General features: G+C 49.9%; 5 protein-coding genes across 5 annotated transcripts; 2 read left to right on the top strand and 3 right to left on the bottom strand.

Annotated features, from left to right (window-relative positions):
• Positions 1-4,775: 4,775 nt before the first annotated feature.
• Positions 4,776-6,001, top strand: EI90DRAFT_3013902 (uncharacterized protein; the record flags this gene model as incomplete). Its single annotated transcript, XM_039056714.1, has 5 exons — positions 4,776-4,973; positions 5,142-5,178; positions 5,330-5,352; positions 5,411-5,486; positions 5,547-6,001. 5 exons carry the CDS (start codon positions 4,776-4,778, stop codon positions 5,999-6,001), a joined length of 789 nt encoding a protein of 262 aa, XP_038919586.1.
• A 152-nt stretch (positions 6,002-6,153) lies between these two features.
• Positions 6,154-7,003, bottom strand: EI90DRAFT_3044142 (uncharacterized protein). Its single transcript, XM_039059316.1, has 4 exons — positions 6,706-7,003; positions 6,581-6,684; positions 6,313-6,493; positions 6,154-6,254 (listed from the first exon to the last, which is right to left on the bottom strand). Exons 1-4 carry the CDS (start codon positions 6,883-6,885, stop codon positions 6,213-6,215), a joined length of 507 nt encoding a protein of 168 aa, XP_038919585.1. The 5' UTR covers positions 6,886-7,003; the 3' UTR covers positions 6,154-6,212.
• An 869-nt stretch (positions 7,004-7,872) lies between these two features.
• Positions 7,873-9,249, top strand: EI90DRAFT_3044134 (uncharacterized protein). Its single transcript, XM_039059315.1, has 6 exons — positions 7,873-8,104; positions 8,157-8,336; positions 8,390-8,609; positions 8,667-8,808; positions 8,858-9,014; positions 9,078-9,249. Exons 1-6 carry the CDS (start codon positions 7,916-7,918, stop codon positions 9,123-9,125), a joined length of 936 nt encoding a protein of 311 aa, XP_038919584.1. The 5' UTR covers positions 7,873-7,915; the 3' UTR covers positions 9,126-9,249.
• Positions 9,250-11,283: 2,034 nt separating this feature from the next.
• Positions 11,284-12,185, bottom strand: EI90DRAFT_87025 (uncharacterized protein). The gene is made up of 4 exons (XM_039068189.1): positions 12,051-12,185; positions 11,869-11,988; positions 11,507-11,813; positions 11,284-11,450 (listed from the first exon to the last, which is right to left on the bottom strand). The coding sequence occupies exons 1-4, from the start codon at positions 12,092-12,094 to the stop codon at positions 11,400-11,402; spliced, it is 522 nt and encodes a 173-aa protein (XP_038919583.1). The 5' UTR covers positions 12,095-12,185; the 3' UTR covers positions 11,284-11,399.
• On the bottom strand, positions 12,161-13,758 carry EI90DRAFT_3044128 (uncharacterized protein). Its single transcript, XM_039059314.1, has 7 exons — positions 13,620-13,758; positions 13,491-13,560; positions 13,337-13,436; positions 12,920-13,279; positions 12,847-12,861; positions 12,636-12,721; positions 12,161-12,578 (listed from the first exon to the last, which is right to left on the bottom strand). The coding sequence occupies exons 1-7, from the start codon at positions 13,736-13,738 to the stop codon at positions 12,300-12,302; spliced, it is 1,029 nt and encodes a 342-aa protein (XP_038919582.1). The 5' UTR covers positions 13,739-13,758; the 3' UTR covers positions 12,161-12,299.
• Between the last annotated feature and the right edge of the window lie 2,409 nt (positions 13,759-16,167).

Raw genomic sequence — 16,167 nt, 5'->3', positions numbered from 1 at the left:
CAAATGAACCGGACCAAGACCAGACTCGTCATTCAAGGCTTATTCTGTGGAGCACTTGAGCTTGAACATCTTGTTCCCTGCTACCCAACGATATTGTCCTAGCTTGGGCCAGGCTCCTTCTCATTCCTTGGCTCGAACCGAAACACGGGTTTATGATTACGGTGTGGGCGCATGGAGGTTAAGCAAGGAATTGGTCGTTGCTTACTCTCTAACCAGTTTTTTTTCGCCTGGGCGCTGTGCATTGGTGTAGGCTCAACTACTACTGTGATCTGTTGAACCTTTTAGAGACAAATTACAACATTCATCACACCAACGGACACGCCTCATTTACGTGGGAAATATCTTGCACATTAGTCTGCGCTGAATTGAATAGCTTTGATACAGCCACCATTTTCGCCTGGCGCTGGGTGCTAGGCAGGACTCCAGCCTCTATTTGACTGCGACCTCTGGCTCCAATTTCTGCTGTTCACTCCGATCGAGGAGGGTGCAACTGGGAGCGCAGTCGATTCAACAACCCCAATCAACAACGCCCCCTGGCTGTTGTCGGCAGTTTAACGGCCAGGGGGCCATGGGCCATGCATGGCCGTGGCTGGCCGTGGAGGATACGAGGATAAAGTAGTCGATATCGCGGCTGATGCGACGAAACTCAAAACATAAGGGGCATATTTTGGTGCCTCCCATCTTTTTTTGGTTATTGAAGGCTGCTGGCGGGCTTTTCAGCGCATTGTATTAGCAGTGAGAATTATGACGCGAGAGAAGCCCCAAACTCAAGGGGGAGAACGAAAGGTGGAAGAATGTGTTTCGCCCGTACTATGTGAGCGCTGCGAAACGAACCTTATGATCGTTGCTGAGTCGCAACAAGACAGTTTATTCGACGCGTGCCCTAGGGAAACGGTTCGAAATACATCTGCCATATAAAGGAGGTCAGGGCAATATTTTACCAAAACAAGACCTTGGGCGTGCACATGGATAAATGGAAGCATTTAAATACTAACAACAGAAATGAGGCAATACTCTATCAATCCCGGAGTGCACAACAACTAAGGAAGTTCACCTTTGCGGAACCACAGAATCCATCGTGATCCATAAAACGAGTTTTGTCGTACCACAGCATGCCAATTCGATCACCAGGGCAATTTCCCGCCCTCTAGGGGCAAGTCACTCTCAGTCAGGGCGAGTCTTATCTCGGGATCATCCTCAACCTGAGCTTCGTCCGGAGAAGGCAGGGTCGTTGGAATGCAGCAAGTAAGTGCTTCTAAAACGGGGAGCGGAGTACATAGTCCTTACAACATTGATCAGTTCGCGCGAAGGCCGCCCGAAAGCCCAAATTCGCCTGGAAGAACGCCGCATGCAAATAGATCTTATATTCCGTCGTTTCTTCCCTCGTCCTTGAGTGGGCGATGGGTCCTCTTTGCTGAAAACGTGGTAGATGATCTCATATTGTCTGCAGACATTTTGAATGAGAAAGGGCAGTTGCCGATGTCGTCTCCACACCAACCATGTTGGATGGCATGACATGCCGGGCGTCCATCGAGCATTCCTGTTGTATAAGACTGAGAAGAACCACTATATGCCACTGGGTGCCTTCGTGTTTGTTCTCAGTCTCAGGTGCGAATGCATTCCTTTTTGCCTGGTGCCCCAGGGCAGTTGTGGGTTGCAGGTGGGCATGAGCATGCATGTCCTCCAGCACCGATCGACGGATTGTTTCTTTTGGGCTCCTGTGACGTCGTAAGAGTACAGCAACAAGCAAACCGAGCTGCAGGAACCCAGATGGAGGGGGCCCGACCTCTGGTTCAGAGTGCCTAATGCAGACCAGTTGCGTCCCTAAACCGAAGTTCTCGAGTCTTGTATGGACTCAATGGGATGGTATACTCTTAGACAGCTGTTGTGATAGGAAGTACTCGGAGCATTGGTGAAATCTCTGGCCCAACCGCACGACGAAAGCGGTGCGGGGGAAACTAGGGAGGATAAAGGGAAGACCTTTGATGGTACGGTGACTTCGATTGTACACAATACTCGTGGGTGGAAAAGTGTCGGCCACCTCGGATAAAGGACAATCCCATTAGAAACTTGATCGAACAAGGTATACTTATTCCTTGAGTTCTCCGCATGACCTGCGCAGAAGGTTTCAGATCTAGGCCTGATGAAACGTCCTAGAACCCTTTGACTTCCGCCGCTGCCCAATCTAAATTTTAGAGCATCTCGTCTCACACAGCGTAGGCGCCAGCCCTGTATGACACATGCCATCCACCCAGAGTTAGCTGTGCAGTAGTTAGGATAGTGTGATCGTCACTGAACCTTCCGTAACCAGAGAAAAGGCTACAAGAAATTCATCGTGAGATGACGAACATGAATCCCCCGCAACCGGCACGGCCCGTTGTCAATACCAGAACTCAGGAACCAAGATCACCATTCACGACGAGCCCGGTGTTGAGGCAGCGTTAGGACTCAAAAAGCCAGAACGGGCATCATAAACATTATATGTGCCATCCCAAGATCAGCATCGACGGGAGGGACAGTAGTGTAATATTGCTGTAAGTCGTCGGAAAGGACCGTAGAGATCTGCCCAGTAGTTAGGAGGGGCTGGTGTACTGTCTATGTAGCTCGTTACGATGGCGGAGACGGAGATTATTCTGGGAGCAATCAACAGTCGAATCGTTCAGTGGGCGGATGTTGATCCTAGCTCAACTGACATGGGCCGATTGCCAATCTGTTCACCGGTGACCCAATCGGAACTGCTCCAAGATTGGGGCAGACACGTAGCACCAATCCTACCTCGAATTAAAGTCGAGTGTGAGCTTCGGACCTTGCCATTCTGGGAACGTACAGTTTCTCTAGGGGTTGTCTGGCGGTACACTCCTCAAGGGTGCCATGCTCGCCACGCGAACACAGCCTTACGAGATGGCCAATAGGATATATGGATACGAAAAAGGCAAGTACCAATAGGACTTGTCCGCCAGTGGCGCAGATAGCCGCCGCGGTGAAGGATCGTAGTCACAACGGTGGCTAGAGTACATAGGCTCCTGAAACTCTTCACCAATAGACATGACACACCGTCTGGCTGATGGTTTTGTGATCATCGGGCACCGGGTTCACGTCGCTTGAGAACATCGAGTGCTCCATGAATCTTTTTCCGTCAAACACACTCACAGAGTGCAGTGGCGCCCCGCAACTTGAATGCCAATGCTGACATCCATGCGCAGGACGGTTGGGCGCCCTATTCTCGGAGGGCGGCTTGAGCACTTTGTGCTTAAGTTGGTAATAAATGCAGTGAGGTGTCTTTTTTTTTTTTTAATTATTGCGGTCGCAGCAGCGGTTACCGGATCAAAAATTTGATGTCCTCAGTTCAGAGATCTTTCTATTGCCTCGGGTTATCTATGACGACACTCTGATATCCAAAGATCGCTTCGTTGTTTTTCCCGCGCGGCTTCCGCGCGCAGGGCTCTGTGATTCTGGAGGCTCGTACTGTATATAGTTCTAGCGAGATGGGGTGCATCGATAACAAAGAAGTCTGATGGTTTAGACTTGTCTTCTTTCTACCTTTGGCTTTGGAGAAGCATAATGCATTGAAGATCCAGATGCGGTGGTGCTGCGCTGCCACGCGCATAACATACTTACCATGCGATGTCCTAGCCTCTGGCTCCATTTATCCGCTGTTCACTCCAAAACGAGGGTGCGACCTGATTAGTTGAGAGCGTAACCGGTACAACAGTCCCACGTCTCCGTCAGTGGTTTAACGGTCAGGGGCATGGCTGATCGTGGAGGACACGAGGATAAAATAGCCGATATCGCGGTGAGTTTGCGGAGACTCGAAACATAAAGGGACATGCCTTAGTGCAGCCCGTCTTTCTTTGGTTTGTTGAAGGCTGGAGGTGGGCTTTTCAGCATAACGGTGACGCGATAGAAGCCTCCAGGCAACACAAGGTGGGCGGGAAACGAGGGATGCAATGGAAGAATGTGTTTCATCCATACTATGTGAGCGCTGCGAAACGATTGTTGCTGATCCACGACAAAACGGTTTATTCGACGCGTGAACTAGAGAAACGGTTCTGATTCAGTGCAGCACATCCTCCATATAGAGGGAGTTCAGGCCAATATTTTACTACACAGACCGAGTGTGAATTAGGCAATACTCTATCAATCCTGGAGTGGCAGCAACCTTGCAGGGGAGTACAGAAACGAATTTGTCGTGCCAGCATGCCAATTCGATCAACAGGGCTAGACCGAGTAATAGCGCCTGGGAAAACCCGCTGTCAGGGCAAGTTCTTATCTCGACCTGAAGGCAGACACTTGACTTACTTACAGCTGTTTTCACAAAAAACTGCCGTAAGGCTGGAGATTACCTAAGTAACAGGTTTGGAGGTATCAATTATCATTTCGGCCACGTTGATTTGGCTTCGATCCGATCGTCACGCGCGTTCGACACCCTCACATCCTATTCGGGAAGCACCGTCCGAAGCAGTGGTCCTCGGTTTCAAGTTCAAGGTGAACTAATACACAGCATAGTGATCCTTGAATTGCGTAATGATTAATACGTACAGTCATTCAAGTTAACTGAAGTGTCAGTTACTATGTCATTTCCCAAATCCTTGGGTGCCTCATCCCAGCGTTTATTCGTGCTCAAAATTCGCCTCCCTCACGATCAATGTGGTTGAAATCTTCAAGTTTGCCATTCTTGTGCTGGCGTTTGGCTGCACAAAAGCTGAAGAGCGAGTGTGCTACTCAAACCCAAACAAGCCTTCTCTCCGCTTCCAGAATCGTGCTCATTAGTCTAGATGCCCCACATTGATTCTTCCCCCGCAACGAACAAAATCCCTCCCTTCCTCACCACATCCTCGCCCTCATGCCCCTCTCAGTCAATCCCTCATGCTGAAAAACAGCCGGCCTTCACCCGGACCGCCAGAATATCTGACGCAAGCAACGGGGCCCGCGTGCCAATGCGCGCATGCGACGGACAACTGAATAGCGCGGTGGTGCGTAAGTCATACCTCGGTTAGCTGCCATCTCCCTGCCGCTGCCGCCTCATGTGAAGACATTTGGTTGCCTGCAGGTATCTGAGTGAAGGTACAAAATGCCCAAATTTTCCTTCAGCTCCTCCCCTCAACGCTTTAACGCCGCCTTCATGTCATCGACCAACGTAGCTACCACGGACACACGAAGGGCACAAAAGGGTGCCTGGTATGTCGCCTCAGAGCCAACGTATGTGCCAACAAGTTTTGAGCCTCCTCGCGACCCTAATCGGTCATCTCTTAGAGATGCGTGCGTCTTCCTGGGAGTCTTGCCTGTTCCGACTGTAATCGTTTACGAATACACTGCCATGGGCATGTAGGATCTATCCCGTCCGATATAAAGGTGAGTTGTATATTTAGTGGCTCCCAAACTATAAACATCACTCAACAATCATGCGCAGCGCCACTATTACTGCCAAGCCGCTCGAGAGGAGATCCGGGAAGTCATTAATGATGTAGAGCCTCGTACCACTCATCGTAAGAGTTAAAACCTAATCGGCATGTACTTAATCTCAATGGCCTGGTTGTTCATACTAGATCCGTTACCCGCGACCCAGAGGTTTTCGAATTTTCTGGAACAGGCAAGGAGGCTGAGCCTAGTCAATGATCCAGCCACCCTACATCAGGAAATCTCATCCCAGTTCCAGATTCGGCAGCAGAGTGATGCGTTTACTCTTGCAGCGTCCGGAGTCAGCAGCTCTGCAACGATGGAATCGACTCCTGCTGAGTCTATCCTCCAATTCGATCCACTCCTTTTTGATCCCTCTTCTGTACATCCCATACATGATTCCGTGAATCTCGTCGATGGCGCACCAGATCGGGTGGTATATCTTAGTCCCACTGGCTCGGAGGGACCCAGCCATCACTCAAGACCGTCGACACTACCCGCACATCCCGAACCAGACGGGACCCCTCAAGATATTCACGTGGTCATCGAGAGCTTGAGGCTGTTCTTACGATACTGCGGATACGAACTTGTTCGTATCAGATGAACGCGTTGCAGAGATGTTCTTGAAGAACCTCTTCCGCCGCCACTACATTAGAGAATCGAATTTTGCTGCCGGTCGGCTAATTTTCCCGTGATGCGTCAGCGATATACGTTCTGGCTAGCGCAAACTACCATACCATTTCTTTTAGTATACCCCGTTTACTGTTACTGCCGTGAACCAGGCTACCCAACACACCCCTTGACCACTGCGCACATTATTTTCCGAGCGTCACCCAGCATTGGTTTGAAACCCTCATCTGCATATTAGTATGCACGTCAGCCATCGAAAAAGTGCACAAATGACCAATGACTCACATATCTGTGTTCCAAATCGAAACACAGACGAGGGTGACCTTTGGTGAATATGCCGCGAGCAGTGAGTGCACGATGTAGCAGTTCAATCTTGGGATCTAGAGATTTAGCTACGATATCGGCGCCGAATGGTTCAGCACCGTTGTTGGCGTTGTCAAACGAGAGCGTAAATGTGAGTGTTACTCTGTCGAATATCAGAAACGATCCCGACAACGCATACTTGGACATGCTCACCGGTTGCCACTTGTGACCGGCAAAACTTCATGCTCACAGTCGGAAAAGCCACTCGAGACCTGTACCACTTCCCCATTTCGTGGTGTACTCGTCGCGTTTCTGGGTGTCACTGCTTTTCACCATCGGCGCCTTGATCACAAGCTGACCCCCCTAGTGTTTGACGGGAAAGTTGATTAACAGCGTTCCAAACATGTCTGAGGAGCGAGCGGTGTCGTCATGTCCCTTGAAGAAGTCTCCCTCGGAGTAAACGTTAAGTTTGTCCAGTTGAGCAATAATACGAGCACCTCCAACGTCTTCATCCTCGTCCGAAACACTAGAGATTTCTTCATCTTCATTACCCATCTTTTTAGCAGGAAGCGAAAAGGATTCCCAGATTGTGAGGATCAAGACTTCCTGCAGGACAAGTCTTTCTTGTGTAGCACGAGAGCGCGACGGTATGAAGGATCAATCATCGCTTCCCCTCCCATCCCAAATGACGCCTGACTAGACGCATTGATGAGAGGCACGATGTCGCTCTTATTCTTTAGTGGGAAGGAGACGGGGGTGAATTTGGATGGCAAACCACCAGACGCATCCCGAACCAGAATGGCAATGGAAGCTGCCGGCGCAATAGAAAGGACGCTTGATCGCCTCAATGGCGTGGATAAGGCCCTGAAATCCTCTTGGGATCTTTTTGTTGTTCGTCATTGCAAGGAGCGATACTACACTTCTCGGGTTATTAATTCTAGTTTAGTATCTTATTTCACGGGACTGATCGGAACCGGGCACCCACGCGGACGCGGGTTGATGAACTTGGGGAACAGAACCTTTTCCATGTCCAACTTGACCCATGCGACAAGGTCCTAGTTTAGTTTCGGTGCCGTGACGTTAATCCGTTCAATCCAGGTTTGCGGGACATCGTGATATGCAATGAGCACAGGTATGGCGTTTCGCAATTCTGGCTCGTTGCTGCAACCTGACAAGCAACCTCCTTGAAAGAGTGAAATTGGAATGATCGCTGACCGTCGTCAATGAACCTCAAATCGATTGACCGTTCGCAGAGGCCTGGCTACGGTAAGCTACATCGTCAGGTTGTACCCAATTGGGATTATCGCAGTGACTGAGCAGACAGCTTAGCTATCGGTGGAATGGAAAGCATTGCGGGAAGGGTAATGTAGAAAGAATGCAAGATAAGAGTATAACTGAGAATGTATAATAATGGGAGGGCCCTGGGTTATTGAGAATTTACAATATTGGAGGACCTTGTCAGAAAACGAATTCAGTCCCGGGCGAAAAATTTGCAGGACTCGCTACGGAGTAGCGGGAATTATGTAATTCTCAGCAGGTACTCGAGCACCCTCACTCAACCTCAGACAAGCATCCTTGGCCACTCATGTCCACCCAGGAAGGTCTCAACCATAAGCGCAGTATCCAGGACACTCCAGCCGACCTTACCAAAATGCAGTTAGTCCGACAGCGACTCTCTGCATTACAGGGAGAGTTGGGCGGTGAGGCCGAAATGGGGGAGATCATGAGACACCTCGATGCGCTGCAAGACATTTTCAGCGATACAAAGAAGCTGGTGAGTTGAATCGGCAAAGGTCTTCCCGTTCCTTGCCTCAAGCACTTGTCAGACAATTCCGTTTTCTTCGGTACAGCAATCCGACCTCGAGAAAATGGGACTGGAGCGGAAGGTTTTCCGACTCGATAGAGCTGCACTGGAGGCACGCATTGAAAAATCTGATATCGAAGTGAAATACATAGATGCTCTCTGCTTGCAGATCAGCCGAATCCGACGTTCGACCAGCAAGAGAGTAAGTCCAACTTAGTCACACATTGAGCATGACAATGCAATGCCTGTATGCAGTCTGGAGCAGGCGCTCGAATGGTCCTCGATGCCATTCTTCTGACGATCGCCGACATATCCTTTGACGCGAAAGAAAAGCTCCCGGTGGCAATTTTCCCATATATGCGAATTGCATCTGGCGATGGTGTGTTGGTGAAGAACGCTAGGGACGGGTTTGAGGTGTACCTCATCGGGAATGTTGATTACGGGATCTGCACTTACCAATACGAGGAATATCGCGGTATGCTCTATTCGGTTCTTACTTGATTGTGCGATGTCACCTTGATATCCTGCCTAGTTGTGGTGCTCGGCTCTTCGCTTGACCATCTTATGATCTATACCAGAAATCCAATCATGTTAGTTGAAGCGAAGGTTGAAATGTTGATAGATTACTTGCCACAAGCTACTAGTCAGGCTGTTGCTTTGAGCGAAGTCACAGGGTGTGTTCAATTCCTTTGCCCTTGACATCACTGATTATCGTGTAAACAGCACTAAGACTGTTCGGTATTGTTTGTCTGATGGAGACGCATGGATGTTTCTGGTATACTCTCGTGATGACGAAGGAAATCGCATCTCGTACGAAGGCCCAGTACTCACCATCGACAAGAGAAATCTCCGAAGCCTCGTGGAACTATTGTATCATTGGGTATGTCCGGCTCCCAATGTGGAGTCGTGATGATAACTGACCTTTTCCCTGTATCATTTGCAGCTGAGGGCTGACGGCGATATCAAGAGTGACCCCTTGTTCGAGTTTTAATCATTGGCCTTAGCTGCTCTCCCTTGTGTTTATCCTTTCCTCGTGTTGTTTATATGATTTTTCTGTCTATGGCTGCATAGGTAATCTCCGACATGTGGGCTGACAAACGTCCCCCAATTGTACTCACGGCATTTTGAGGTAAAATTACCTTGCTTGCAAGGTCACTTCCTGCCTCGCAATTTGTGGGAACCCTCAAAGGCCGAAACGCAAAGAACCGTAAATATCCGGGACGCCGTAGGTAACCGAAGGTCAACACCTCCACCTGCAACAAGACCGAAATACTTACAAAACAGCATGCTCTACACCGGAGGCAGGAGAGCGAGAGACAACGAACTGCAGAATAGAAATAACAGAATTAGACCATGAAAAACAAAAACCAAACTAAGAGAAGAGAAGAGGAGTCACCGATGCATGCGGTGGATGTGTGAAGACAAGAACACCTACAAGGACTGCCAAAATCGGTCTAGGGTCTGCGAGAGCAAGATCGGTGTGACTGAACGAGCGCGGCGTTACAGCACGCGGTGCATGAGGCCAACCTGAGCGGGTACGGTGCAAGGCGCGCAGCAGACGCATAAGAGTCCCAAGCGCGCAGCGGACGCCAAGGAAAGAGCATGAGTGCCGGGCCACCTATGGCACACCAGCCTAAGTCAATCTCATACCTCCATTAAATCACAAATCTTGGGGACGTTTCGTTGCCTCATTGCATTTCATCAATTCATTAATTCCCCTCCCGTCGATCAGAAACAGCTAATAGCACGGCGCTGTGGTGGCCGCGCTCCGTGGACTGTTCTCTTTCCTAAAAAGCGACACTCCACCCCCTCCTCACCCCAACCACCCAGGCCCATCATATTGTCAACCCATGCAGCCAGCGCGGCACACAATCGGTGATCCATTAGAGATGCGTGCGCCCTCCCGGAAGTCCCACCTGCTCATATTGCCATCATTTCCGGATACAATGCCATGGAGATAAGGGGCCTATCTATTGTTAGCGGGTCAAAACTCCAAGAATAACTCGATAATCATGCGCAGAGTCACTATTCTTCCCAAGCCGCTCGTGAGGAGATCCATGAAGCCATTAGTACTCCAGAGTCTCGATCTCATAACACTCACTGTGAGGGTCAAATGTAATTGGCACGCAGGCAGTTTATCTCAATGGCCTGGTTTGTTCACAGATCCGTTGCCCGCGACTGAGAGGAGGTTTTCGAATTTGCTGGAACAGGCGAGGCTGAAGCCTATTCAATAATATAGCCACCCAACACCAGGAAGTCTTATCGACCCAGTGCCAGATTCGGCGGAGTGATGCGTTTACTATTCCAGCGTCCGGAGTCAGCAGCTCTGCAACAGTGAAACCGACTCCCACTGAGCCAATCCTCTAATTTGGCCCACTCTTAATTTTGCGCCTCGGCCTCCCTTCTGTACATCATATACATGATTCCCTTGGGTCTCGCCCATGGCGCACCAGTTACAGCCGCATTTTCTGTGTCAAGTTCCAACGTCAAGAACCCCACTTAGGCACGACAATTCATTCCTTCTTTGGCGCCCAAGACACGCGTTGTTATATTTCCGACGCTGCGTGCGCGCATGCTCATCTCCCGTCAAACGGGGTTGGTCAGGTCGATGCTGCAGCAAGAGCGCAATTTGTTTCGGGGAAGCATGCCGTGACCACGGCGATAAGTTTAGCGACTGCTATATGGGGAAGCGAAGCTATAGCATTTCCTAGCTCCACGACACATGCAGCAACCATTTCAGCGCCGATTGATCGCATGGGGAGCTGCGTCAACGCAACAAAGGGGGAGGGGGATCCCAACGCAAATTTTCCGAGTTAGGGGAAACCTGCGTAATATCCCGTTCCCCGGATTTAGACATCATGCTTTTCGAATCAAGATAGTAAGTGGCACAGGTTCACAATACGGTAAAAGCAGCGCAAATGCGAGAGGAAGCTGTGGGTGGAGCATTACCATTGTGGGTAGTGCGGAAGCTCCCTAGTACAGCAGCGACCGTTTCTGATTGCCGCCGACTTCATGAGAAGATAGCACCGATTGTAGCGAAAAACCGGCCACTATGACAGAATTATGTCATTTGACAGATTTTTTGATTTGATTTGACCCGATCCTACCAGATGGAGGATCTATCGTGATCATGGTCTTACTTAGTGCGTTTGGAGCATGTCACATCACTCCCAAATTTTCTTGAGTGAAAGTCACTATGAACAAATGTATTAGATAAGATATGAGCGCTCCATTATAAGGCCCGGAAGGGGGAATTCCTTAATTGTTAAGTTGTTCCCAAGCGAAGCAGCAGAGCGCATTGTAGTGGAAACGCAGTCTGAATCCTCGGCCTAAGGTAAGGCTGGTTAAAGGTATGGAAAAGAGCAAGCTCACATGGAACAGGGGTTTGTCTGGTGTAGTTCGCAGTAAACCATAATAAGTTTTGTTGCTGAAGACGTAAGCAACTGGTGGAGAAAGGACACCAAAATAGGGGCTTCGGCCTAGATAACCTGAGGCGCCATGGCAGTGGGGAGAGTAGGCCCTTCCAACTCCTTCCAAAGGCCCGCTTATCCCGCACCCCAGAGGGCTTCCCAGAACTTCCCCCCCCCAAGTTTTGGTGGAAGAAAGAAGACCCAGTGCAGAGACGTACTGGACTGAAGGACTCAGGCTCACAGCGACCACCAGGGCCCTGACGCCCCCTCTAAATATCAATGGATCGTTTGATTAACGAAGCGGATGGGGAGTAAACCCGATACCGAAGGACCGTTTTCGCTGGGCCCTGTGACACGAAGGGGCGAGTGGGACCCCTATCCTCGGCGGCTTCGCCTTGAGGCGCGGCAGCGAGAACAGCGATGAGCATGGGATGAAGTGTTATACTAATGGTACGTTAGCACAGCTAGGAGTCCTAGCAAGGGAGGTACATAGCCTTGACGCTCACGTCGGGGTTTGTGCAAGGCTTACATAAGCAGCCTCGCAGTGCATCTGACGATTAGGCAACAAATAGTTTGTTTACAAGCAGACGCATATTGGGAAAATTCAAGTTTCATCCCCAAACAAAACTTGTGCACCTTTTGGTATGCATGTTCACGATTCACGATTTAAATTTCGTTATTTGTGGAAGCGGTCCCGTTGCTGAGGATTGTTCGGGCTCAAGGGGCTAAAAATTAATAAGTATCAGCCCAGCCGCCTAAGAATATAGGGCCCCAGGGATGGGGGGCAGGGTGGCGCTGCTCAAGGCGTCGGGAATAACAGCGGGACCCTGCGGATCGGGAGGAGAATCCTGGTATAATGGGTATGCAGTTGATGGAGGATTCTTTAGTGATAAGTTTTGTCTTGGGGGCACTAGATAGCCGAATTGTTCCGATGGTGCTAAATCTGTGCCCATGGATTGCGTCCCCGGCCCGTAAATCGGCAACGCCTCCGGCTGGGATACATGTACGCATAACCTGATTCCATATTCCTCGGCCTAGTAATCTCCGGCGTTAGTTGCGAACGAGCCATCGCCACTTGAAAACATAAGTACCAGAGTCAGAACTTTTCGGAAGAGTCGCTCGATCTTGTTAGGACACACATCCCTCAAGGCCGCACGCTCCTGATATGAGTCCAGCCCTGTGAAACTTTCAGTGGTGTGGTGTGAGCGTGTGATAGGGGGGAAGCACTAACATGCGTAGGCTTTCTCTGGCATAATTGAAAGTCAGCCATTGTCAATGTACTTCAGTCCAAAATCGACTTACCCAAAAGGTCTCTCGCTGTTGAAGACGTAAGCAATAAATGACGAAAGAATGCCGAGGCAGGAAGAGTACTTACAAAACCGGGGTCTTGACTTAGATAGCCACCATGACAAGAGGATAGTAGCTATGACGGTGGCCAAAGTAGGCTCTTCGAATTCCTCCGCAAAAGCTTGTTTAGCTTCGCTCAGGAGAGGCTCCCCTAGCTCCTCCTGTCCCGAACTCTCGTGGAGAAGACGGAAGACCCGATATAACATAGGACTGAAATGGTCGTCGGGGCTCATGTCCGACGCCATGAGTGTTGCGCGTTCCATGAACCGGTGCTCATCGAAAACGTTTTCGAAGTGATGCTTTGCCAGACTAACACCGAGGAGTATTCCGGCACCCAGTGGTACTATGGTATACACGGCGGGTGGTTGGGACCATTGTCGGAGATTCACTGCTGTATTCACCAACTGAGGGATTGATTCACGCAGTAAAGAGATGATTGCCGTACCCGAAGACGCCACCCAGATTGAAGTAGCATTAGTATTAGGGGGCAGGGCTCTGGCCACACCGTCTGAGGCAGGGGCGCGTCTACGTTTCCCTTTCTCACACTAAGCGACAGTCAGCGCGTCAACCCAGGCCCAATTTGGTTCCGCTCCACTCACACTCATTCGAGATTTCTCACATTCTGTGCATTTCGCGTCTACTTTCCAATCCCGGTCACAGCGGCGCTTACTACGTTAGCGTTAAGAGTCAGTGGCTCTACTTGTCCAGCAGCAGTACTCGTCAAATACCTGGGACTATTTTGACATCCAAGACATGCTTTGTTGTAATTCCGGTGCCGCCTGCCACCAGTGTGTGCACGACTGCCCCCAACTGCCAGAGGGCACAGATCTCGAAGAGGCCGGCTCATGGTAGCTCCAGAAGGATAGGAACTCATGGGTGTGGAACGGTGCGAAGAAGGGCAAGGGTTGAGGCCTGGGAGGTGGCCTTTCCCCCTTTTCTACCATTGCGGAAGTGAAAAGCATTGCGGATTAAGAAGCAGTGGAATGTTACAACCCTGAGTCCAAACTTTTGGCGCTTTCATAAATCCATCCCCAATAGGCATTAAATGGACGCTTGGTTGACTAGTTCCACGTCCCAAAAAACGCATATACACATACACATATACCAGCCGACAGCATCCACCAACCCCCTCTGACGGTCTGATGGCCAGCGAATGGCTTGTCAAGGAGCGTCAAGAAGTTGATAGGGCGCATCAATCTAACAAACGAACTGGAAGTCACAACTTGAACACCTGAGATTATTTCTGAGCCATTTTGGTGTCGCCCCATCCTTTCCTTTGCAAAATCGGGCTGCAGGTGGCCGCGCTATTCTGGTGTGGATATTGCCAAAAAGAAGCCCCCAACTCATGACATAATGGCAAAAGCACGAATTCCATAAACAGTATACTGATGCTTATTGCGTATGTACACATGCATTGCGGAATGCGCAAATCCATGTAATTCCTACAATTCCGATATATATGTACTTACTAGCACAGGAACCAAGACTCGATTCTGCACATTCTCCAAGCTGAACAGAGTCTATCCTCGTCAAGGTCAGTGGGATGAGATACCTGTAAGAAGAGCCAAGAAGAAAGTCAGGGATGATCGTGCTTGTCAATTGCAGAAGATGATCGGTCCTTGGCTAGCGCCAGACTCTAGTTACCTAGCTCGCAGGGAATTGGCTTTACATCCGGGAATTATCAAACGCCCGGGTAATTGGTCATTCAACCTGATTGGGTGGTCCAGCCACGTCTAGTGAGGTGTCCTAAAACGTCCCAAAATCCTAATTAGTACCCATTATTCCCTGTAGTTACTAGCTCCCATCAACCGGTTATTATCTTGCTTGAACGAGTGAGTGACGACTGGAAGTGCAGATATAAGATGAGCGCCCGTCGTTCAAGGAAAACATGAGCCAATCGGCAATGTCTCCCAATTGCCACCGCGTCTAACGAGGACGTGAGTGCCAGTGGCTGATCGTATAGTACATGACTTGTTTCCCACCTGAGAACCCGATTTGGAACCAAATGAAGCAATCAAAGCCACTGATGGCGTGAACCCTTAATGATTACCAGATGTGGCAAGTGCTAATTATTTCAGTCGTAACCAAGCCGATTATCTTATGTAATGCAGAGTAGAACGCCGTGGTGCTACACGAAACGTCCATGACTTGTCTGTGTGGAAACTCGAGATTCCGTCCCGTTGTGCAAAAAAATTCATGTCCGACGCGCGACCAAAGATTGCACATGATTTATTCCAGAAAATTACGGCGAGTTGATCAGGAGCAAATAAATAGTGGTGTATACCCGATTCAGCCCCACAGAACGCGATGGGTCGCCAGTGCGAGAACGCATTTCCCCGAGGTGGTAGTCTTTGACGCACATCGACCCATTCCCCTAGCCTTCCTAACAAACCCCACGCAATACCTGCCCGAAAGCTACCGGGGTTCCACCAAAAAACAAGAAACAAACAAAAAAGGGGGGGATGAATAGCCAGCCAGGTCATGTGATTGACCCATTTTGGAGGTCGATTATCATTTATTTGATTTCTGGGACGATCACATGACCCGCCCGGCACTTGTCATTTTATTTTGTTGCCCGCTTCCCACCGCCAGCCCAGACGCTCCATTCGTTAATCCAGATACAATGCCTGTTCGATCAATCCTCAATACTCAAGCACGTTTCGTTGCATTCGTGCCGGAATTCATTCCGCACCCCAAAAAATGCCTCCTTACAACATCCACATATCCAGGCTCCGTCGATCAATGGCACTGGAAGCAGCTGGCCTCCTCCCTCTTAATGTCTCAAGTAATGGCAGTTATTAAGGTGCCAGTCCACGCGACCGACGACTGAATAGCGCGCGCTTGTGGTGCATGAGTTGGCCACGCTCCTGTAACAACTGCGCAGCGCGATACCTCGATTAGTGAGGTATTACCTGCTAGCGCAAGTCCGGTCCTTATATACATCTTGTAATGACTCTACGCCACTGAAGTGAAACATGAGTGGTAGACAACAAATGGAAGACAAAAGCGTGAAGACAAAGAGTCAAAGCTGTAATGAGTTTGCCGTCGTTCGCGCCTCAAAGCGCCCCTCCCCTTCCCAAAGCGTGAATGTCCGGCCCGGGTGACTCCCTTGACCACCAGTGGCGTTGGGCTGCAACTTCTAACAGCTCCGTGAGCTGTTCTTTTTTTTTGCCACTGTGAGGAGGGCTGCTCCAGATGCTGCAACGATATGTGGTTTCTCTTTTCCCAGAAAGTGACTCTCCACCCCTCCTCACCCCGATCACCAAACCTCACCCG

Source organism: Cantharellus anzutake, assembly GCF_015039405.1.
Source record: "Cantharellus anzutake strain C23 chromosome Unknown EI90scaffold_10, whole genome shotgun sequence".
NCBI lineage: Eukaryota > Fungi > Basidiomycota > Agaricomycetes > Cantharellales > Hydnaceae > Cantharellus > Cantharellus anzutake.
The sequence above is the reverse complement of the archived record's forward strand: the minus strand, read 5'-3'. Positions and strand labels throughout refer to the sequence as shown.